General features: G+C 32.9%; 1 protein-coding gene across 7 annotated transcripts in view; it reads right to left on the bottom strand.

The window, feature by feature from the left end:
* Window positions 1–26,636, bottom strand: part of BIRC6 (baculoviral IAP repeat containing 6) — a 297,969-nt gene that overhangs the window by 239,096 nt on the left and 32,237 nt on the right. For all 7 annotated transcript variants that reach the window (XR_004231861.1, XM_031951250.1, XM_031951246.1 and 4 more), the window contains exons 2-3: window positions 6,613–6,794; window positions 280–417 (exon numbers count right to left, since the gene is read on the bottom strand). Coding sequence is in view for 6 of the 7 variants with exons in the window: in XM_031951250.1 (XP_031807110.1) it covers window positions 280–417; window positions 6,613–6,794 (320 nt within the window). In the remaining variant the exon portion in view is untranslated. The remainder of the gene's footprint in view (window positions 1–279; window positions 418–6,612; window positions 6,795–26,636) is intronic.

Raw genomic sequence — 26,636 nt, 5'->3', positions numbered from 1 at the left:
TAATCTAAAATATTTAGGCTTCTCTCCAAAGGAAGGGACACCAAAAGTCTGTTTCTAAACCAGCTCAGACCTAACCTAAACAAAGTGAGACTATGAATAAAGAAATGGCCATCTCAGAAAATTCAGCAAACTAAATAATTAAATAAAAAACATTTAAACACAAAAAATTTTAGATGTCTTTTAAGTTGTCAAGTATATTAAAAAAATATATCTCTAGAAGTGGATAGACTGACCAAAAGACAAAAACTCTTATTATTAGTCTCATTTATATATTCTTACCTTAGCAACTTTATGATTAGCTGCTGTCTCGTGAGATGTATTTTTCAGTCCATCTTTCAGCTGTGTGATGAACAAGTCATATCCTTCAGAAGAAGAAACATCTACCTTTTCTATACAAGCGGATAAAAGTTGCTGGGCCTAAAAAAAATGAAAGAAAAACATAAAAATTAAAGAATAAAACTTAATAAGCTTGATCTTACAGTTGTATTACTGATTTTAAGGAATAACATTTAAATAAATTCATAATATAAACAATTTCCAAGGAAAAAGATTAAACTGATCAATTCATTTCAAAATATTTAATAACATGGAAGTTCCATTCGCCAAAAACACTTTCTCTACTTCAAGTTATTTTATAATTGAAAATATCAAGTATAGCAATTGTATTTTTTTTAAATGCTGTCATTTAGATTCTTCAGATATTCTCTTTACCTTATACCCCACTGATTAAAATTAATAAAACTAAACTGAATTACAATTTTTTTTAGTACTTTTAATGTTTACACCACCATTCTCAGGGTATGAAATTATTTTTATTACTGTTGAGTAAAAACTAAAGGAGAAATGTTCTATTTTACACAATATACTTGAAATTTTAAAACCTTAAATATTTAAAACTTTTATAAGTGAATGTATTATCTTACAAAAGGCACAAGAAATCCTAATAGGCAGCATATACCATAAAGTGAATAATATAGAGCTTAATCACACTATTTCTTAAATAGAACTTTTATTTTTGAATCCTGCTGGACACATATGCCTATAAAATAGATGAAAACAGTCATCTCTCAAAAAAAAAAGATGAATAATGAAAAATAGGCAAGTAAATGTAAAAGGAAGAACTAGAATAGGAATTTAAAAATTCACGCTCTACTCTCTGCTGTTATTTTCCAATCTTAGACAAATATTATTGAGTTTTGACATTGGTTTTTCTTCCCTCTGTTAAATATAGTATTCACTATAATTCAAGAAAATTTAGATTTGAAAACATTTTAACTTTAAGCTATATCATCCTACTTCTTAAATATGCTATCGTAAAGTATAAAAAAATATATTTAAGAAAAAAATCACATCAAAAACTGGTTAAATTTAGGAATAATTAGTAAAAAATTTTTAACTCATATTTCTCTTTTTATACCTCAAATATTGATCATGTATTATTTATTTATTCAATGCAATTCATTTTACTGCAAGTAAAATTTTAAATGCAGATACTTTAAAAAACATATTATTAAAAATTAGGAATGCTTTTGATCATTTAGAACTTTCTTATCACACATAAAACTAATAATAAAGTCCTGAAGATTTTCATTAATAAAATGTCAAATAGTTAACAATAGAACCATTTTCAAATTCCACCCAAACTCTGGAGGAGTAAGCTTATAGATTCTCCCTTTGGTAGTAAAAAGTGAGGGAATTTATATCCTAGTGGACACATGTACTTAAATCTGCTTTTTGAATATTAGAAACAGGTTTGTTTTTAATGCTTTTTTAAAGATTAACCTAGACCAGTTACTAGGCAGAGAAATGACAGGGATAATTTTATTTTAGAATGGCATGCCAAAGATGACTGGAGAAGCTCCAGAGAAATTTGAAAGGATGGTAAAATGACTTAGAATCCATGTCATATGAGGATCTATTAAAGGAAATTAGGATGTTTAATACGAAGAAGGCAAAAGTCAGGGGAGACATGCCAGCATTCAAGTGCTTTTACAGGCAAATGTAGAAAGGGCAATTCAAACTACTTTTGTATTACTCTCTCCCCCCTCCCCTCCCCAGCCCAGGGCAGAACTAAGAAAAATTACAAGTTTCAAAACCAACATACATGCTGCAGTAAGAATTTTCTTAGATGTTGGTTAAAACTAAACGTTACTGAAGTCCCTTGAAGCTATTAAGTTCTATGACTCTTTAATATCCTTTTGGACAAAATAATGGAATAGAAACTTGAACAATTATAACTAGTTTAACAACCATATTGATTTACTTGAAGAGAAATCTTTCTATAGGGCTTTGAATTTAACTCTGTTCTGTCCTAAAAAATTTAACAATGCAAATTGAGACATCGAAAACACAATCAAATATTCATACATCAAAAAAACTTCAGGCAATAGTTAATGTTTGGAATGACAAATTCAAAATAATCTCTATAAGTTGGAAATAAGTCTAAACAAGATGAGACTCAATGTGCACAAATGTCATCTTTTTTCTGGTGGTTCAAAAATTCAATTTCTACAAGTTAAGAACACGCTAACTCTTTCCTCAGAACACTTGTGAAAAAATTCTTGTGGGATTTAGTTGACCAAAAGTTCAATATACAAGCCAACCTTATGATGAGGTTACTGTAACTTAAGAGGATAAAAATATCACAAGCATAAGTATTTTGATTTAATAAAAAATATAAAAAATCTTACTACATGTATAATCTGTAATACAAAACTCAAATCTTATTAAGATGTTTTAAGATCGCAAAATTCTGATTTAAACCCCCAGAATTCATCAGTTACAAATCCCCATTTTACAGATTGGGAAACAAGTACAGTAAAGTTAAATATCATTTCCAACAACAACTTGGCTTTTAAACGCAGTGCTTCTTTACTACAATCTTTTTAAATTTTTCTTTAACTACAATCTACTTTGGGGAAGGTACTGAGAAGCATGTTTCAAATCCAGGATTCTGAGGACAGTAAGGATTCCAGCAATGTATTGGTGGTAGTTTAAAAAAAAAAAAAAAAAAAGGCATAGGACAACTGAGTAAACAGATGTTACAAAGAGACAGAAATATTATAGAACATAACTTTGAAAAAGTTTAACCAGATATTGCTCCCAAGTCTAAGTTTCTACAAATATACATTGTACCAATCCTATAGTTTACAGATCAGGCAAGCTATGTTAAAAATTAACAAGACTAAAAGTGCCCTGTTTTCTGTCATATTGGGTCATAAGCCAACCAAGTATCTACAAAATTTCAGAAAATGTTTGAGGTTTAAAGGCAAGGGGGAAAAAAAGCAAGCTCCCTGAGGCTTTGTTTTTCATCTTTGTATTTCCAATGTCTAGCACAATATTTGGCCCATAGTAAACCCTAAAACATGTAGGAAGTAAAAAAGAAGTTAAGAATCAAAGCTGGGAGAACAATACCTAACATAATCTTTTTCTTTTGTATGTCTTTTATGAAGAAGCATTTATGTTTATTTATTGATCTAATCAATCAATAAATATTTATTAAACACTTTACTATGAGTCAGGCACTATAATAGGTACTGGAGACAGAAAGTCCAAATGAAACAATCCCTGTTCTCAAATGTCTTTTATCCATACTGGAGAAGAAAGGATGTATATAGAGGAATATATAGAAACAGATACCCAAAAGATACAAGATAATTTTGAAGGGAAAATACTGTTACTCCCATATTGAATAAATTCGGGTGGTTCTTTCAAAATCAAAGAAAAACCCTTTGCTTTGTGCTTAAAGCCCTAAAAGCCTGGCTCTTTCATTCCTTTTTTAGTCTTCTATCTTGTGCTCTCTAATCCAGTGAAATAGTTAATGACAGTTAATTATTTTCCCTATTTAAAATACTATTGTGCAAATAGCTACCAAGGTTTCTTACACTTGCTATACTCAGTAAGCGCTAGGCCTTGTCATAGGTACTGAAGATACAAAAGGGGGGAAGGAGTTAAACCCTATCTTATTCTATTAGTTTTTCAAGCTACAACACTAAAATAAGGCATGCAATGGCCAAATCAATGTTCATAGACTTAAATAGTGAGTCTAAGTAATAACTTCTTCAGAATGTTCTTACTTCTCCTACTTGCCTATCTAGCATATGCAATTTCAACTTTTAAATAAATTTTTAGTCACAAATAGGAGCAGCATGTTCACAAACAATTTGAACAAAAAATGCATACTCATCTATCTGTTGGTCACAGATTTTGCTCTGCCAATCTTATATATATATATATAATCAAAGTTTAAAACAAATCAATGTTATCTTTCCAGAAGGCCTTTTTATTCTGTCCAGTTTATGATACCAATACACTGTGCAAAGCTACAATAATTGGAATATCATTATTGGCTAGTTAAAATTATGATATATTCAATAAGATACAATTAGTTAAACCTTAAAATTAATGGCATTCCACTATCAAGTTAATATTAATATTTCTCACCACCAGGGAATACTTAGCTTATTTAATATAACTCCAAATATAATATATAATCTCTAAATGTCAGTTTTTCCAATAACATGTATTAAAAGTTAATGCTGACATGAAGTTATGCTATAATAACATAAAATCTACTTTTATTAAAGGCTTGATGACATATGTATAGCAACATCAGTAATGAATCTATATTTTAAGGAGTAAATTAATGTCACTCTTCAACATGATTAAATGTTCTAAGGGTATCAAGAAGAATTACTATGAAAGGCATATCTTAGCTGCCCATTATGAATGAAACTAACTTCATCCATAAATAAACATCAAGTGGCAGGGAATAATAGGTAATGTATACAAGGACATACAATTTAAAATCAAATTCCAGGTCTGCCCATTTATTTTAACATGTATAATCTTTGGGAAAGCACTTTACTCTGTGTTTCCTTATCTAATTCAATTAGGTCTCCACCATCTCTAAATACATGATCCTATGACATAATAGCACATTTATAATCAGTATTGGTATCTAGTTCAACATTTAGCTACCTAAAATAATAAAAGGTGTTAGTAAGAATTAAAAAACTACAGTTATATTGGCAACTCTGTCACAAACTATATAGCCTCATTCCAGATATTTCAATTTCCTCATTTAGAAAATTAGATTATTAGAATAGATATGAAACTCAATTCTATGCTTATATGCTATAATTTCCATACTCTCATTTGATCCATGGAGATACTACAAATCCAAAATTTAATGTAGGAAAATAGCATTTGTAAGTTAGGAATCTGGTTCCAGAGAGACCCAATATTCACTATGTTAGGCACAAGAAGTTGCAAGAGACTCAGTTTCCTCTTCTGTAAAATGTAGATAATAATACTCGTGTTACCTACTTCACAAAATTATTGAGGAAAATACTTCAAAATTTTCAAGTACTTTTTTTTCAAGTACTTTTAAAAAGGGGATTATTATTCCTCATTTATACTTGTATTTCAGATACTCAGTTTTTTTCAGCTTCATTAAAGTATAAAAAACTGATAATAATTTTCTGAACAAAGGAAAAAAGCAATGCTTATTCTATATATTGTTTAATAGACTCACATGTTTTACATTATCAACTAGCCATACTACCAAGCATCCATGATCAAAATTATTTGTTTGCAGGAAGAAATAAAATAAACATGAAAAAATTTACAACTTTTAGTTCCCAGGAGATTCTGGATATTTGCTCTGAACTGTTGCTATTGCTTGTTTCCTGGACACATGATGCAAGTTACACCAGTAGGATCCTCTTCACTACCAAATCAATTCATTAATTAAGCTTCTATTACATGCAATGAACATGGAAGATGACAAAAATTTACCATGAAAAGAAATGTAATACTAAAAAAAAAAAAAAAAAAAAAAAAAATCTTCCATTGTACCAAGAAAAAGATCAAAATATAACTCAATGTACTTTATTCCAACTAAGAGCAACATGAAAATGTTCACCAATTAAAACAAAGGGCTGCCATGATTATCAGGTGATCATTTTTGAAGTTTAAAAGGCTGGAAACGATGTACTAAATGAGAAATTAAATAGACAAAACTAACAACTGACAGTTCCCATTTTAAATGTTAATCCCTATCATATTCTAAGAGTCTAGAACACAACAGACACTTAATGAATGCTAGCTAATTAAAAAATCAGGAACTTCAAATGGCAAACAATTGGTGTTCAATGGCTTGACAAATGAAAACAAAAGTATTTAATAAACTTTCTATATCAAACTCCCACAAGTGTGGGGAACTCAAATTTCCAAATTTAAGTTCCAAAATGGCTAATAATACAATAACCTAAAGAAACATTTTCAGATTTGGAATAAATCCAAAACTGAAAAGTGACAGTATAATAAATTACATGATGCTCAAATTTAAGCCCAGAATTTTGAACAGCCCAAAATAATGCCAAAAGGACACTGGTTTATCTGCAGGATATTAAATTCTTCTGCAAATATCCAATGCATAATTATGTGACCAAACATTCAATATTTAAGCAAGATCACAGTCAGTGGTCATAAAAATAACATTTGAGATTTCATTTCCTCATAAATATAATTTGAGCTAATTTAAGAATCTATACATATAAAAAGTTAATAAAAGCAAAAAGTCAAAACATTCATATTAATTCCACTTACCTCTGTAACTGGTAATTCAAGCTGAACTACATCATCTTGCTTTGAAACAGGAGTTTGCAGAGCAGTGTCTAGCAATAAGATCCCATTAAGGTCTTTCCTACACCCTACTGCATAATCATCCACAAAGATAACTTTATCCACAGCAGATATATACTGACATTTCACCCGTCCACCTGGTTTGGCTGTAGAGGACAAAAATCAAACATTTGGCAAAAGGAAAAGTGTCCCAAATACAATTTAAGAAAATTAAATCTCTCATTTAACAAACTGGCACATTGACCAAAATCCCCAAATGCATTTTAATAACATTATATCACACTATACTAACAAAAATTTATCTGGAAAAACAAAGGTTGGTTATTTTGTTTTGTTTTAATCTTTTACATTATCTTCCACAATTCTGTACTAAGGACCCTCCCCCCCTTTTTTTAAAGTGCAAGGGGAAGGAAAAGTTAAGGATCATCTTTAACTATTCATTTCGCTTAGACATTAGATTAATTTTGGGTAGCTAGGTGATGCAGTGGATAGAGTGGTAAGCCTGGAGTCTGAAAGACTTATATTTTGATTTTAAATCTGACCTCAGACAAGTACTAGCTGTGTGACAGTGGGCAAGTCACTTAACCCTGTTTGCCTCAACTTCTTCATCTGTTAAATGAGCTGGCGAAAAATGCAAACCATTCCACTGGAGAAAGAAATGCAAACCATTCCAATATCTTGGCCAAGAAAACCCCAAATGGGGTCATGAAGAGAAGACACAACTGAGAAGAAAAAATTAAATTTAAACATTAATATAATTCTATATGTAAAAAATTAACAAAATGATCAAAAAGTTGACACAATACTTAAATAAGGATGCCTATAGTACTTTAAAAAAAATAAGCAGGCTAAATAGGATTTCTCACAAGTTCCCAGTTAAAGAATTAAAGAGGTTAAAAATGAATACACATACACACACATAAATACCAAAAGAAACAAGAATTAATTTATCACCATGCCATGCATTATTGCTCGTTTATTAAAAAAATAATAATAACTAGGTTAAATGTCAACATCTGACCCAGATGATGAAGACATAATGAAAGTCTACCAAGAACTTGATAAGATCCTTCAGACTAGTGGCTTTCAAACTTCTACGGAGTACCTACTGATATTTACTATATTAGAAATTAAAATGACAGTATTATTGTGAAATTAGTTTTGACTTTGAAAATCTCCTGATGGGTCTCAAAACCCCCAGGAGTCCCTAGAGAATCCTTTGAGACCAAACATTTTCTTGAACAGTCAGCACTAAATGTAATCAGTACAACGAACATATGAGGAATTCAATGCAAGAAGGACATGGGGAAAGTCAGAAAGTCCTAAGCATAACTTACAGGTAAAGATTGGTTCTACGAGTTGAAATCATTTGTTATTGCATATTTGTCAGATTTTGGTCTGTGATATTTTGGAGATTTTTGTTTGTGGTTCCCAATGTTTGGAGTAATTGCACCTACCCAAACTGACTACTCAGGAGTCACTCCAAATGATGTACAGAAAGAATTTATATAAGAATCTTGAGAAGCAGACCATCCTGGCCTGTGGGCCGGAAAGGACAGCAAAGATACCCACAGGAGGAGAGTCATTCACTTGAAGATGCTTACAACTTTTATACATTTCAGACAAAGAACCCCCAAAATCCCACCCTCTATGGGTTGTGATTGGTTACATAAACCTTTATCTCCCTATTTGGCCAGTGGAATGCAGTGAAAAAAGTGATACACAGCTTCCGCCACTTAATTCCTTCTTTGGACAATGGAATGCAGTCCAGGTCTCATCTAAAATCATGTGACTGGGACCTATAGGCCTGAGCTACTTGAGTTAACAGTCTCTGATCATTATGTGCTTAATCTGTAAGTTCTTCACCTTTCCACACACCAACATGAGTTAGGTCACAGAATGAGAACCAATCACCTTAAATATGAATCTATATTAACCCCACATATTATCTTTTTACCTTATTTAATTCCAAAAATATATACACTTTAAACATTATAAGAAAACATACTTTTTATAGACTTCACTAAGTCAGTCCTATATGCACATTTCACATTTTGGGATGTGCAATAAATCTTAAAAGTTTAGAGATTACAATAGTATCTTGGTATCTATTATTAATTAGTTCCAGAACACATGTCAAATAATAAACTTTTCTCAAAAGGAGTACATCTCCGCAATAATGAACTGAACCAGCTACGCCCAGTGAAAGTTCTGGGAGATGACTAAAAACCATTATATTGAATTCCCAATCCCTATATTTTTGCCCACCTGCATTTTTGATTTCCTTCACAGGCTAATTGTACAATATTTCAGAGTCCAATTCTTTTTGTACAGCAAAATAACGGTTTGGTCATGTATACTTATTGTGTATCTAATTTATATTTCAATATATTTAACATCTACTGGTCATCCTGCCATCTGGGGGAGGAGGTGGGGGGAAGGAGGGGGAAAATTGGAACAAGAGGTTTGGCAACTGTCAATGCTATAAAGTTACCCATACATATAACCTGTTAATAAAAGGCTATTAAATATCTAGAGTCTAATTATCCCTCCCCACCCAGTTCCCCAAAGGGCAAGTGGGGATTCTAGCTGGGGAGAAACAAGCAAGCCCCAGTCCAGCCAGGCAGTTCCCTTCTTGAACTCAACTAGTTTTCTGAAAGAAACTTTAACCATATAACTTTCAGGTAATAATTAGGGTGTAGAGATAGGATGAGGTTGGACTGGCAGAGAGGAAGCAGGGAATAGTGCAGAGAGAAAGAGGATATTAAAGATGCACGATGTAAAACTTGGAAGTTCAATTGTCACAAAGGGGACTAATAAAAGTCATAATAATCTTCTATAAAAAAAAAAAAAAAAAAAACCATATAACTTTCCCTGCTTTCCAAGCTTCCTTGGTATCAGGATGGAGGTAGAGAAAGACAGGAGCAGGAACAGGTATGGCAGGTCTGAATATGGAGGCAGGATATGGTCCTGTGCCCTCTGCAACCTGAGCTTGGGGTTGTCAGGAGTCCTGCATTCTCCACCAGGTCTACTGAGCAGGAGAGCCACCCCATGTCACTTCCAATACTATTATTTTTGGAAACCAGGAAACTACACTACAGCAACACTGTCCTAAAGGAACTGACCTGTGACCTACCCATTGATTGAAACAGCACAATCTCAGCATTATGGGCTCCGACCTAACAGAACTGTTCATGGCTGCCATCACTTAAGAGGAGATTCTCACAGCTAAGGTCAATAGCGGCAGCAATAGGTGTTGGACAGTATAACAGTATCACTTTATCAAGTGATAAAGTGATAAAGATTTTTTTTCCCCATTGAAATACATCAAATACCAAATTCAAGGAGTTTTCAAAGCATAGAAGCGCCTAAGTATCACTGTATCTTTAAAGACAATGTCACAAAAATGCCATTTGCATCTAGAGAGAACACTATGGAAATGGAATATAGACCAATGAATACTATTTTAACCTTTTTATTTTGAGTTTTTTTCTCATGGTTTATCCCTTTTGTTCTGTTTTTTCCTTCCCAATATGACTCATATGGAAATATGTTAAAAATGAATGTACATGCGTAACATCAAAAAATAAACAAGTAATTTTTGGGTGGGGTGAGGTGGGGGGGCCTTGCATAATTTTTTTAAAAAATACTTATATACTTCAACAACAATACTATATGATGATCAACTCTGATGGATGTGGCCATCTCCAGCAATGAGATGAACCAAATCAGTTCCAATAGAGCAGTAATGACTGAACCAGCTATACCCAGCAAAAGAACTCTGGGAGATGACTATGAACCATTACATAGAATTCCCAATCCCTATATTTTTGTCTGCCTGCATTTTTGATTTCCTTCACAGGCTCACTATTTCAAACTCCGATTCTTTTTGTACAACAAAATAACTGTTAGGACATGTATACTTATATTGTATTTAATTTATACTTTAATATATTTAACATGTATTAGTCAACATTGGGGGGAGGGTATGGGGAGAAGAAGGGGAAAAATTGGAACAAAAGGTTTGGCAATTGCAATGCTGTAAAATTACTCATACGTATAACTTGTAAATTAAAAGCTATAAAAAAAAAAAAAAAGAGAGAGAGAGAGAGACATCAAGACTCCCCCCCCCCCAAAAAATACTATACATAGCCCATGGAAATTTGGAATGATCAATGTTCTATTCATTATTTCTCTAGTATTCTACATTTTGTAGCAATAGCTGATTTCTATACCTCCTTTCACATAATTATAAACTGTTCTACAATTAGCATCTCTATTCCATGAGTGACCAACACTGTGTATATAATTACTTCACAGTACCCATGGAATCATGGTTAAATTTCTTAATTTCTTTGAGACTCAAAAAAAAAAAAAAAAAAAAGGATAAATTGACATGAATTTAAGAACTGGAGTTATTCTCTTATTCATAATAATCAAAATATAAGATGATTTCAAATAAAGAAATAAAATTGTCAACAACCATAGATAGATTTCAAATGCTTCAAATCATCAATTTAAAAAATTTTCAGACAAAAATTAAAAACATTTCTAATCATATGAAAAAAATACTCTAAATCACTATTGATCAAAAAAATGCAAATTACAACAACTCTGAGGTACTACTACACACCTATCAGATCAGCTAAGATGACAGGAAAAGATAATGATAAAATGTTGGAGAGGATATGGGAAAACTGGGACACTAATATATTATTGTTGGTGGAGTTGTGAACTGATCCAGCCATTTGGAACTATGCCCAAAGGACTATCAAACTGTGCATACACTTTGATCCAGCAGTTTATCTTCTGGATCTGTACCCCAAAGAGATCATAAAAAAGGGAAAAGGACTCACATGTGCAAAAAAGTTTGTAGCAGACTTTTTTGTTTTGGCAAGTAACTGGAAACTGATTGGATGTACATTCATTAAGGGCTGGCTGAACAAGTTATGGTATATGAATGTTATGGAATATTGTTGTATAAGAAATGATCACCAAAATGATTTCAGAAAGGCCTAGAAAAACTTACATGAACTAGTGCTAAGTGAAGGGAGTAGAACCAGGAGAACACTGTACATAGCAACAAGAAGATTATAATGATGATAAACTTTGATGGATTTGGCTCTTTTCAACAATGAGATGATTCAGGCCAATTCCAATAGATCTGTGATGGAGAAAACCATCTGCATATAGAAAGAGGGGGTAGAATGTGGATCACAATATGGTATTTTCACCTTTTTTGTTGTTTGCTTTTTTCCTTCTCATTTTTTTTTTCCTTTTTGATATGATTTTTAGAAGAGTTGAACATGTTTAACATACTGGATTACTTGCTTTCTAGGGGAGGGGGTGGGAAGAAAGGAGAAAAAATTGGAACACAAGGTTTCGCAAGGATAAATGTTGAAAACTATTTTTGCTTATATTTTGAAAATAGAAGGAAGAAAGGGGAAAAGAAGGAGGAAGGAAGGGAAGGAGGGAAGGAGGGAAAAAGAAAAGAAAGGGGAAGGGAAAAGGGAGGGTAAGGGAGGGAAGGAAGAAGGAAAGAAAAAAGGAAAAAGGATAAAGGGGAAAGGAGAGGAAAGGAAAGCAAAGATGAAGTGGGGATTCCTAGTGCTATATGGGTTTGACTAGAGCCTCAGCAGGAGCCCCAGAGACTTTCACCACCCAGGCAGCATATTGGGAAGACTGAGTGAACCTTGGATGATTAGAAACACCAAGCCCAGCTGTGCTGAACAGATGAAGCCCTAAGTGAGAAGGAACCAGCAATCAACATTATATTTAATTATATAGAATATACGTCCAATTATATTGAACACAAAATGTACACAATTAGAGAATCTATCCCAAACGTTCATAGAGAATATTTCTGAGCTCATACTGATCTGACTGGTCAGTCAGACAGACTAACTTGACATTTTGATCCTCCTCAAGAATGAAGGATAATCAACCAATCAATTATGAATTAAACTATTCTATAAAACCTCACAGGCAGTACTGGCATGCTATGGTTCACAAGGTCACATGAAGAGTCAGATCCTGACTGAACAAGTAGATTGATAATCCTATGACTTTCCATTCTTAAAGTATGCCATTTTTTAACAGCAAGCTGTGAAATCAACAATGTTGATTATATTTAACCTCCCTTATGTTGTCTTTATATTATGGTAGTCATCGTGTATATATTTCCCTTGGCTCCACTTTCTTCATTGTGCAAGTTTGTTTAAAACTTCTGTATATATACAAAAACATTCATAGTGACGCTATTTGTCATGAATAATCTGAACATAAAAAGACCATCAGTTAGTAAGGTAATGAAAAAACCTCTTATGATTAACAACAAATATGAGGAATCCAGAGAAACATGAGAAGACTTATGCAAACATATACAGTGAAGAAAGAGCCAAATTAAATCAATTTAATAAACTTAAGTTTCTACTGTGTGTCAAGAATTATTCCAAAACTGGAGTTTCAAAGAAAATGGAAGGAAGGAACAGTCCCTGCTCTCAAGGAGTTCACACTCTAATAGGAAAAATAATATGCAAACTACTATGGACAAACAAGATATATGTAGGCTAAACTGATGATAAATAACAAATAGAAGTCACTAAGGAGATCAGAAAAGGCTTCTTACAGAAGATGAGACTTGAAGCCAGAAAAGTAAGACAAAGGACCGAAAACATTACAGACATAGGAAAGAGTAATGTTAAAATGCTTGAAGCTGGGAGATGAGAGTTTCTTTTAAGAGGAACAAATAGCAAAGGAAGCCAGTGTCAACAGTTCAGAGTACAGGGGGAGGACTGAGGTAAGAAGTAGAAGAAATGAAGAAATAAAAAAGGAAGACCAGAAAGGAAGAAAGGGAGTAAGCTATGAAGAGTTTTAAAGGCCAAACAGAAGATTTTGTGTTTGATCTTAAAATTATAGGGAATAAAAGAAATGATATACAAAAGGAAATATTTGAGAAATCAAAGGGATATATAAGAGTACATCACCAATTGCCTATTAGAATTTCAAAATGGGTAATTCTGATAGCTCTCAAACTCAACCTGTCCACAAAAGAATTCTATCTTTATCCCAAGGTCTTCCAGCATGAAGCATTTAAGAATCCATTAATTCATGTTTGGAGTAAGGAACAACTAATTTCCAAGGTTATAGGGCAAGATTAAGACAAGGGACATGTGTGTATATATGTGTGTGTTGAATCATTTTACTATATGTGGTCATGTTGAGGCAAATGTGTTTGCCTAGAAGTCGGATTTAAATTTTGGGGTCTGTGACATTGAGCAAATCACCTCCCCTCTTTGAATCTCAATTTGCTCCTTTAAAATTATGACACTAGTCATCAAAACCATTTGGTATTGGCTAAGAAATAGATTACTTGATCAGTGGAATAAGTTAGGTTCACAGTACAAAATAGTCAATTACTATAGCAATCTAGTATTTGACAAACCCAAAGATCCCAACTTTTGGGATAAGAATTCATTATTTGACAAAAACTGCTGGGAAAACTGGAAATTAGTATGGCAGAAATTAGGCATGGACCCACACTTAACACCGTACACCAAGATAAGATCAAAATGGGTTCATGATTTGGGCATAAAGAAGGAGATCATAAATAAATTAAAGGAACATAGGATAATTTACCCCTCAGACTTGTGGAGGAGGAAGGAATTTGTGACCAAAGAAGAACTAGAGATCATTATTGATCACAAAATAGAAAATTTTGATTACATCAAATTAAAAAGCCTTTGTACAAACAAAACTAAGGCAAACAAGATTAGAAGGGAAGCAACAAACTGGGAAAACATTTTTACAGTTAAAGGTTCTGATAAAGGCTTTATTTCCAAAATACATAGAGAACTGACTCTAATTTATAAGAAATCAAACCATTCTCCAATTGATAGTCAAAGGATATGAACAGACAATTTTCAGATGATGAAATTGACACTATTTCCAATCATATAAAAGTGTTCCAAATCACTATTGATCAGAGAAATGCAAATTTAGACAATTCTGAGATACCACTACACACCTGTCAGATTGGCTAAGATGACAGAAAAAAATAATGATGAATGTTGGAGGGGATGCGGGAAAACTGGGGCTTTGTTGGTAGAGTTGTGAGCGAATCCAACCATTCTGGAGAGCAATTTGGAATTACGCCCAAAAAGTTATCAAACTGTGCATACTCTTTGCTCCAGCAGTGTTACTACTGGGTTTATAGCCCAAAGAGATACTAAAAAAGGGAAAGGGACCTATATGTGCCAAAATGTTTGTGACAGCCCTTTTTGTAATGGCTAGAAGCTAGAAAATTAATGAATGCCCATCAATTGGAGAATGGTTGGGTAAATTGTGGTATATGAATATTATGGAATATTATTGTTCTGTAAAAAATGACTAGCAGGATGAATATAGAGAGGTTTGGAAAGACTTAGATGAGCTGATGTTGAGTGAAATGAGCAGAACCAGGAGATCATTATATAACACTGTATGAAGATGTGTTCTGATGGAAGTGGTTATCTTCGACAAAGAGAAGATCTAATTCAGTTCAATTGATCAAAGATGGACAGAATCAGCTACATCCAGAGAAGGAACACTGGGAAATGAGTGTAAACTGTTTGTATTTTTGTTTTTCTTCCCAGGTTATTTTTACCTTCTGAATCCAATTTTTCCTGTGCAAAAAGAAAACTGTTCGGTTCTGCACACATATATTGTATCTAGGATATACTATAACATACATGTGTAAGACTGCCTGCCATCTAGGGGAGGCAGTGGAAGGAGGGAAGGGAAAAATCAGAACAGAAGTGAGTGCAAGGGATAATGTTGTAAAAAATTACCCATATATATGGACTGTCAATAAAAAGTTATAATTAAAAAAATTACGACACTAATTGATTTACCATTCTTGCACATTCTTGTTATGAGGAAAGCTCTCAGTAAACTATAATAATGCTATATAAGTAATCATAAAGGGTGAAGCTCTTTACAAGTATCAAAATCACTATATTTATCTTAGCTAAAGTTGGTGTACAGAGACTCAAGTAATGAAGAAATACATGATTGCAGAGTTATATATAGACCTCCCTTGCCACTCTTCTCTACCCATCAAGGTCTGAACAGATCATCCTCTTTGACCATCAAGGTATGAATATCAACAATTTACATCACTCTTAATACATAACTGTTTGCTAAATTTAAGTAGTGAATGTTTTTTATTCCCATGTTGTGGATAAAAAGCTGAGATCCTGGGGTGACTTGCCTACAATTATATGTAAATCTGTACATATCTATCCAATCCACTATCACCAACGGTCTAATGAATGTGCATTTCCCAGTAGATGTCCCAGAGCCATATAAAATGCTTTCTCTTTCACCTCCAATTTAACTGGTCTTCCTAATTTCCTATTTCAATGAAACCTTATGTCTTTCCAATCATCCCAATTCACAACCTTAAAGTCATCCTAATACTAGACTACTTACTCTAACCCCTCACATCCGTTCAACAGTTGCTAAGCTTTTATATATTCTACTTTTATACTATATCTCACATGCTTATCCCTTTGGTCTATCACAATGCCACTATCTTTTTTTAAGGTGCTCTTCATCTCTCACCTAGATTATTTCAATTAGTCTTCTAATAGAGTTCTCTCCCCAATCCATCTCCTACAACCATCACACTTAAATTCCTTACAACATAAAGTTGAGCCCCCTCATGAAAAGGCTCCAACGATTTCCTCTTGCCTCCAAGATAAAATACAAATTTTAATTTTTGGTATATGCAGCCATAGATAATAGGTCAGATCAAACCAGCTCTCGCTGATTGTTTTATTTTTTCAGCGTGAGTAGTTACACTTTGAAAATCTTCAACAATATAAACCATGGTTTGACTGTTGGGTTATTGTTGTTCTGACTACATAGACAGAAATAGAAAAAAGGGAGAATATTTGTGAATATAGAATCAGAAAGACTCAGCAACTAAATGGTTATGTGGACAGAGTAGAGTTCAGGATGATCCCAAAATTGCTAACCGTAAGAGAGATGGTAAGTACTGTGCTTCCCATTTCATTTAGCAGGCACTTATTTGTCTATTTCTCAAATGAAATAGATACATTAAGGAAAAATGGGATGGGGAGGAAGAAGTAAAAAGAGATAAAGATAGGATCATAGAAAGAAGTGTCTAATCATCTAGTTTAGCAGTTCACAAAACCTAGTCCAAGAACCTCTGGGGGGATACCTCTGGAGGGGATACCTCTGGGGTTTTAATGCATCAAACTATTTTCATGATAACACAAAATACATTTTTATTTCTAATACAATAAATATCAATAGCTATAACATACATAAGCAAAACCTCTTAGACTCCTAAATTTTCAAGAATGTAAAAGAAATTCTGAAATAAAAAAGTCTGAGGACTACCAATCTAGTCCAACCTTCTCATTTTACAAGGATAAGAAAACTGGGACTCGGAGAAATTAAGCAATTTGCCCCAAATCACAATAAATAGTAAGCCACACGACTCTTGTTACTCCAAATCCAGAATTTTATCAACTATCTCAAAACTCCATTGTGTATAGTGGCTCATGCCAGGATTGTGTTAATATAGACATAATTTCTCCAAAGTACAACTGAGTAATTGAAAATCTTTTAATACCCATGTAGTCTTCCACAAAATCTTAATTCAATGTTCCATCATAGCTAGAATGAACTTGGGTTCTCAAAAGTTACATAAGCAGAAAACAAGCTTAGACAACTTCTACAATACTGTAAAGTCCTTTAATATCAGCAAAAGAATTAATCTGCTTTCTAAGGACAGATAACTTAGTAAAGTAGGGAGAGGCTTATCAGAAAATTGGCCATCTATTGATGAATTCTTTGGTGATAGCATAAGAAAGATTATATGTAAAATGACTTTTTGTTCTGTACAGGTTGGTCCTTCAATTAGCATACAAAAATGGTGCAAAAGGGGGACAGTTAGTCATTGATCCTCTAAATAAAGTGATCCTTTCCCAATCATCAATGAGTGCACAGTGAAGAAAGTGAATCATTTCAATTTCACTATTTTCCCTATGAACTAAACCAGAAGATAAAAAGAACTTATAACAAATGGAAAAATTCAGAGCTTCTCCCTGGAATTGATTGTATATTTATGTGTGCTATTACTACATTTTTGAAGAAATCCTCAAAATTGGAACTAAGAACAAAAATGAGAAAGATACAAGTGAAGCAATTCAATCCTGACCTATTTAAATGAGTTACAGATGATTAGGAAAGATGAAATATGGATGAAATAAAGGGCAGAGAATAATTTCCTTCATAAATTTAATCAATATATGTAGATTATCACAAGTCCAGAAGAGCCTAAAACCACCTGTGTCACAAAAAAGAAAGAGTAGCCAAAAGTAGTTTTAGAATTTAACTTTATTTCTAACATATTACAGAAATGAAGATGGAAAGATTATGAACAATGAAGAAAATATTAATTCAACTTAAGATACATGAAATTTTAAAGCAAAGTTATTCCAAAAGAATATAACTATAAAGACAATACAACTGATGAAAAGGGGCGCAAAAGATTTGCCAAGATATTTATAACTCTTTTCAAAACATCTGGACTCTAACCTTGCCATCCCTGATGAGCTTATAAAATGTGAATTTTTAGCCTATGTAATGTTTGGAAATCTTGTGAAGCCTTGTGGGCATTTTCAAAATACTATTTTTAACTGTATAAAATAGTATTACAACTTCTGGTAGACAAAATAGGGAATTAAAGCAGCAACTTACTTAACTTCTCCCAAATTATCCCAAACAACTTTCAAAAAATGCCTCTGGAGACAACTAGATGGTGCAGTGGATAGAGCATAAGCCCTTAAGTCAGGAGGACCTGAGTACAAATCTGAACTCAGACCCTTAACGTGTCCTAATTGTGTGACCCTGGGCAAGTCACTTAATCTCAACTGCCTCAGGAGAAAAAAAAAAAGAAAAAAATGCCTCCAAAACCCAGGAAGCCACTTTAAAACAATTTAAAAATTAGAAAACAGTGTGGTGTTTACAAGGAAAAAAACTTGAAGCAAAATAAAGGTAAGGGGTCTGGAGCAGAAACTATATTTTTCAGCTTAAGTTAAAAAGGAGAGGAGGAACTCAGAGGTAGCTTATGCTATCCCACAAAGAAAAACCAAAACCAAATCAAATTAAAAGAGATGTGAAACTATGTGTTGATAAAAGGTAACAGAGGCAAATGAAATATATGCACCAAATTCGATAACAATCAAATTTTAAAGAATTATATGACTTACAGGAGAAAATAAACAGTACAATTATACTAATAGGGGACTCAACTTTCCCCATTCAGAACTAGATAAATCTACCAAAAAACAAGAAAGAAATTAAGTAGGTGGGAGGAAGGATCCTGGAAAGATGGCAAAGGTTAGCAAATTTGAAGCTCTGCAGATTTCTCCCACAAACAGAACAAATTTGCATGTCAGCGAGAACATACACTAGTGAAAAAAAATCAAAAGATTTGGGGTATAAGTGGGATAGATGTGAGACCTTCTCAGAAAACTGACCCCTAGAAGAGTACCATAGTTAAGGGCTGTAGTTCTAGGAATTACCACACACACACACACACACACACACACACTCCTTGCATGTCAGCTTTTATTTTTGCTTTAATCTTGCACAAAACATTTTGGGTAGAGTGGGTTCCCTGGATAGCTGGGGCACAAGAGGTAGTAAAGTTGTTTCAGGGTATAAAAAATTCTGATTTTGCTACCTGTGCTTTGCCTCCCTTCACTAGGCTATTCTGGTGGAGGTGACGGCTTTTTCCTAAAGGAATTGAATCAACTACTTTCAGCTCTGGTTCTGAGAAATGTCTATTTCAATTATTTGGGGTTAGTGCTAGCTGTCTCAGACAGGCTGAACGGTTCCCCAGGTACAACCCAAGATCTGAAGAAAGACCTTAGGCCAAGGATTAACCTATGTGAAGTACAAACACCTCCAGGCTAGCTCTGCAGAAGCAACAAGTGGGGAACCCTCCAGCTAGCTAAGTTTGGCTCATACTTGAGCAGGAATCACAGAGACTTTTGCCTCCCAGACAAAGTAAGGAGTCAGGGTTCTAAGTATGAGAAGAGTGAACCTTTGCTGATTAGAAACAACAGGCCCAGCTGTGCTGCAGAGACATGGTCCTGAACCAGGACCTAGCACACTTAGCAAGTACAGAGGCAGTGGGGCAAGGGACCCTGCTGGCTGTGAGGATTTGCAGGAGGGTGGAGCCTTTGGTTTAAGGTTGCAACCAAAAGGGAGAGTTGAAGTGAAGCTAGAGGCACCACCACCTCCCCCCCCACTCCACAATTAGAGGTGCTTACACTAATACTTCTCATTTAAAAAAAAAAAAAAAAAAAAAAACAGCAATGAAAGAACTCAACCACAAAAACTTGCTATGGGAATAAGGAAGACCAGGGTTCACCTTCAGAGGAAGTCAGTAAAGTTAAAAAAAAAAAAAAAAAAAAAAGTTTCTTCCACTCCAAAGAGTAATAGTTAAATAGATCCCTGCCCAGAAAGAATTTGTAGAACTCAAAAAAAAAAAAAAAAAAAAAAGAATTTAAAAATCAAATGAAAACCACTGAGGAAAAAAAATAAAAATAAAAAACACCCAAGAAAAACAATAAGATTATGAAAAAAAATTAACCAACTAGAAAAAGAGATACAGAGCCTTAAAAGAGGAAAATGACTCTTTGAAGATTAGAACTGGTTAAAGGGAAGCCAGTGAAAATGAGACCAAGAAATAACAAAACAGAATATAAAGAATGAAAAAGAACAAAATGTGAAATATAAGAAAAACAGCAGATTTAAACAGATCAAAAAAAAAAACAAAAAAAGAATTAAAGTACCCAAAAGCTGTGACCAAAAGAAGACTCTTGACATAATTATGCAAAAAATAAGCCAAGAAAATTGTTCTGGAATAAAAAAACAGGAAAAAGTAGAAATAGAAAAAAATCCACCTATCACCTCCTCAAAGAGATCCTTTGTAGAAAACACATAGGAATATTATTGCCAAATTTCGAAACTCCCAGATCAAATAGAAAATTCCACAAGAAATAAGAAAAAAATCATTCAAATATGTTGAAATTACAATTGTACAAGACTTATCAGCTGTCACAATAAAAAAGCACAAGTTCTGAAATTATATATACTAGCAATGAAAAGAACTAGGTCTGTGGTCAAAAATATTCTATCCAGCAAAATTATCCATAATATTGAATGAAAACAAAAAAGGATAGTCAACGAATTTGTACATTTTCAGGACTTTCCTTCAACCAAAACCAGACTCAATAGAAAATTTAACATATAAGAGCTAATATCAAAAATCAATTTCAAGGAACTTAACATGGACAAATTGTTTAGGTTTTTTTTTTTTAACATGGAAATGTATATGTTTATGATTTAAGATCAGCAATTAGGTAGCTCAAAAGAAAGATTGAGGAATGAGTTGAGTGTGATCTGACTCTAAAAAGCAAAACTGACTAGAAAAAAATAAAAATCATAATTATACTATACAAACAAGGTGCAGAGGAAGAATAGACACAAAGGCATTGGTGTTGAGGGGGAAGAGAGGAAAACTCACAATTCTGAAAATCTATTCACATTAGGAATGGGTTAAACAGGCAACAATACATATATACCACGAAGGATATAGCACCCTCTAAAATCTATAAAGAAATAAGGGGGAAGAGATGGCTGGAGGAGGAAGCAAAGATGGAGAAAGAAGCTAAGGGAGGGATCCATGAATGAAGGGAAATTAAATAATAGCCAGGCAACTTAAGGAACAGAATTAAAGCAGAATATTTAGCAGGGATAGAAAAGTGGTAAATCAAAAAAACATTCAGTCAAGAGAGAAATCTACATTATATGTCAGCTATACTAATATTGTTTTAGATGCATATTGCCATATGGGTAAATGCATATGTGTCTGGGTTATGTATGCATATTGTATGTATGTTGCTCTATGTAGATATGTTATGTCAGTGGGCAGGTGTGAATATATGTATATAGTGTGTATGTATCTGTGTTGGGAATATGCATACATCTATATATGTATATAACATATCTGTGCTCAACTACAGCTTGCTGGGATAGGTGGAGAGGATGAAAGGAGGAAAAAAAAGAATAAAGTAAAAAATCTAGCAAAAAACAGCAAAAACAACAAAACAACAGCAAAAAAAAAAAAAGAATAAACTACAAGGAAGCAAAGAAAAGACGGACACATGAATATAATTTCTTCTATTCTACTTATATATCCTTTCTTGAATGGTAATTTATTGTTATATATTTTGAATCCTCCCTGATGTTCTGCTGAGCACTTGACAATGTTCTGTTCTGTTTTGTTTTCTTTTTTTAATAAAAAGAAAAAAACAAGTTAAGAAAGTAAAAAAGAATTTTAGACAAGTTAGCTATGTTGGGTATGTGGACAAGAATGAATGGGAATAGAAAGGAATATTTTTTCTCAGCTATACATGACACCAACAACAAAAAATGACCACATATTGGAGTGAAAAAAACTTGTTGCCAAATGCAAAAAGCAAAAATATAAAATGCATCCTTTTCAGACCATAATGCAGTAAAAATTACATTCAATAAAAAGGCCATGTGTTGTGCCACAGTTTCCATTTATTGTCCTGACTCGGTTTCCCTAAATTGTTCTGCCTCAATCCCCCTGGCTGCAACCTCCCTTTTCTGCTCATTAGAACTGAGATAATTAGGGCTGTGGAGATCTGGCATTCCAAAAGACTCCAGATGTCCCATCCCAGACACTTAATTGGTATCTCTAAGTTTCAGACTTTCTGGCTCTAGTTGGATACCTTCTAAGTCCTCCCAATCTGTAAAAATTTATGGTCCTACCCCCAACCTGTCAGAACTGGATTGATGGTCCCTGCCTGGAGATTCCCACTCACCAGAGTTTGGATTCAACTCCCTCCCCTGCCTTTTGTTTAGCTAGCTGAGCTTAGAGACATATATATGTCATTGAGAACTCACAATCAATGCTGGAGGCTTTGAGACATCAGCCCTAGGGGCAACATACCCCCAACACAATCTCTCCCTCTAGAAATCCAAATAAAATATAAAAAACTCTCTAATCTCTATCTTGCCTCAGTTTCTCCAGCAATAAACATGGAAAAACAGATCAAAAATTAATTAATCCTAAAGTATGAGTGAGGTCAAAAACAAATCAGAAACAATTATTTCATTAAATAGAATGACAACAAATGAAGCAACATATCAAAATTTACAGGATGCAGACAAAGCAGTATTTGGCAAAATTTTTGTATTTCTAAAAATACATTTAAAAAAAAAAGAAATGCAAATAATTTTTTTTAAAAAAACTAGAAAAAAATTTAAACCCAGTTTAACACCAAATTGGAAATCCTAAAAAATCAACGATTAATAAAACCAAAAGAAAAACACTGAATTCAAGAAATAAAAGTAGAAGCTGGTTTTAAGAAAAAATAGTAACAGATAAACCATTAATATAACAAAGTCCAGTATCAAAAATAAAAAGGTGATTTCACCACAAAAAAAATTAAAGCAATTATTAAAAGCTATTTTCCCAATTATATACCAACAAAACTGATAATCTAAGCAAAATGATGAAGTTACAAAAATATAAATTGCTCAGATTAACAGAAGAAATAGAATACTTAATAACCTCATTATAGAGGAAAAGAAATTGAATGAGCCATCAATAAACTCCCTAAGGAAAAAATCCATAGGACCAGATGAATTCTACCAAACATTTAAAGAATAATTAAATTCCAATACTACATAAATTATTTGGAATAGATAAAGGAGTCCAAACAAATTCCTTTTACAACATAAATATGATACTAATACTTAGACTAGAAAAAGCAAAAACAGAGAAAGAAAACTATAGTACAATATCCTTAATAAATATTGATGCAAAAATTTTACATAAAATACTATAATGGAGATTGCAACAATATGTCACACTAAATAGGATTTATTCCAGAAATGCAGAACTAGTTTAATATTAGGAAGACTATCACCACAATTGAACATATTAATAACAAAATCAACTGAAATTATGACAATCTCAACAGATGCAGGAAAAACTTCACAAAATACAACACACTTTCCTATTAAAAACACTAGGAAACCAACTTGTTCAATGGCATGTCAATCAAGTTACAAAAAAACTATTTTAAAAGCTTGGAAGAAAAAATGTAACAAAATTCAACCAGAAGAACAAAAGGTCAAGAATACGAAAGTTAAGGGGGGGAGGGGCAGAGAGATATGTGAAAGAAGGTGCCTCATCATACCAGTCTCAAACTGTATAATAAAGTGGTAATCATAAAAACAATCAGGTACTCACTAAGAAATAGAATAGTAGATCAATGGAATAGATTGTATATACAATGTATAATAATAAACAAACAGAAATCTAGTGTTTGATAAACCCACAGATAACAAGCTTTTGGGACAAGAATTCACTATTTTAACAAAAGCGGCTGGGAAAACAGGAAAACAGTACTGCAAAAACGAGATATCTTCCACCACATACCAAGACAAGTACATGATTTAAACAAAAAGGATGATATCATGGGCAAATTGGGGAAACATGGAATAGTTGTTCTGTCAGATCTATAGATAATCACCAAATGAAGCAGAAAGCATTACAAGATATAAAATGGATAATTTTGATTATGTTAAATTATAAAGTTTTTCCTTAAACAAAATCATTGCAGTCAAGAATAGAAAGAAAGCAGAAAACTCGGAAACAAATTGTCCAGTTGAGTGTCTCTGATAAAGGTCTCATTTCTCAAATACATAGAGAATTAAGTCAAATTTATAAGAATAGAAGTTGTTTCCTAATTGATAAATGACCAAAGGACATGAATGGCAGTTTTCAGATAAAGAAATCAAAGCTAAACTAATATTTTTTAAATGCTCTAAATCATTATTAGAAAAATTCAAATTAAAGTAACTTTGAGATACTACCCACAGCTATCAGATTGGCTAATAAAAGAAAAATGATAAATATTGGAGGGGATGTGGAAAATGTGGGTCACTAAGGCAGTTTTCTTGGAATTGTGAACTGTTCTAACCATTCTGGAAAGCAATTTGAAACTATACCTAAAAGGCTATAAACTGTACAAATTTGATACAGGAATAGTACAAGGTCTGTATTCCAAAGAGATCCCAAAAGGAAGTGAAAAGGGGAGAGGATATGATCTATTTGTACAATAAATATTTATAGCAGCTCTTTTTATGGTAGCAAAGAACTGGAAATTGAAGGGAATGCCCATCAATTATAGAATAGCTAAATAAGTTGTGATATATGAATATAATAGGATACTATTATGCTGTAAAAAATAAATGATCCTGTTGATTTCAGAAAAACCTCAGAAGACATGAACTAATATAGAGGGAATTGAGCAGAACACTATGCAGTAACAAACACTATACAATGATCAGTTGTGATTTAGCTATATTCTCAGCAATACAATGATTCCTAAGAATTCTAAAGGACTAATTATGAAAAAGTTATCTATCTCCAAAGAAAGAATGCAGATTGAAGAATATTTTCCATTTACATTTTTTATGGGGTTTTTTGGTCCACTTATTTTTTTTTAACAACATGACTAATATGGAAATGTTTTTCATGATTGCACATATACAAAATGTATCAAATTGCTTGCTATTTCAGGAAGAGGAAGGAGAAAATTTGAAATTCAGTATTTTTAAAAAGAATGTTAAAAATTATTTATATGCAATTTGGAAAATTAAACCATTACTACTTTAAAAAAAAGATTATATAGGAAACCAATTAATTATACTAAAAAATTTATCAAAAGTAAAATTTAAATGGTCTACAGATTAAAAATCCCTGTTAGAGAGGAAAAACAATTGGCACAAAAAAACAAAGAACTAAGTCAAGTATACATAAAAGAAGTCCTTGCTGGAGACAATTTCAACAGCTTATAGGGGCAATCCTAAAGTATTTTAAGATGATACCAAAAAATTATCATTATCATTCCTTCCCTAAATGTGGTTGGTGCTCAAATATAAAAACAACATACCAGATGCTCTTGGGAAAAGCACAAGTATAATATCAATTCCTCATTCCTGGAAGCTATGCCTCTTTATAGAGCTCAAGACTGAATCAGTTTTGACATTTTCCAAATCACACTGCTGATTCATGTGAAATTTATTAAGATCACCAAAATTATATAGATTTTTTTTCAAACCCGTAGCTAATGATGTATCTACCATCTTCTATTTGTGAAGTTCATTTTTCAACTCAAATATTAGCTTTATTAAATTAAGGCCTGCTGATATACTATTCTGTCAAGATCTATTAAGATCCTGAAAATTATGGTATTAGGTATACCTCTTGAGCTAACATCTGTAAATTTGCTTTACGGCTTACTTCAAAGCACTGATTTAAAAAAAAAAATTGAATAGATTAAAATCAAGAACTCCACAGAGAGCCTACTGAAAATTGGAATTGAATCACTATTTTTGAAACCTGGCTATTTAACCAGTACCACATACCCAAAATCCATTAAAGCAAAATCTCTCATTTCTAATTACTATAACTTGAAAGGAAAATGACACAGATATACAACATGAGAAAGGAAGGGAAAGAGAGAGAGCCTTTTATTAAGCACTTAATATGCTATTAAGTACTGTACTAAGCACAGTTCAGGGGATACAAAAATTTTAAAAGAAACAGTCCCTGACATCAAGAAGCTCATATCATATTCATAGGTCTAAAAGAGTCTACTACTCTTTTAAAAAAAAACGAGGCCCAGAGTTCTAAAGGGACTTGCTTAAGGGTGAACATTCTTTTAATTGAAATGGAAACAGAATTCAATTCTCCAGTCTATTGTTCTTTCCACTCACTGTCTGAATTTACTGGAAGGAAACGGAGGCTCATAGTAGTATAAAGAGACTTGACCAATGTCAGACAAGTCTTAGGACAA

Source organism: Sarcophilus harrisii, chromosome 2 (assembly GCF_902635505.1).
Source record: "Sarcophilus harrisii chromosome 2, mSarHar1.11, whole genome shotgun sequence".
Classification (NCBI taxonomy): Eukaryota; Metazoa; Chordata; class Mammalia; order Dasyuromorphia; family Dasyuridae; genus Sarcophilus; species Sarcophilus harrisii.
Note: the sequence above shows the minus strand (reverse complement) of the source record. Positions and strands in the feature narration are given on the sequence as shown.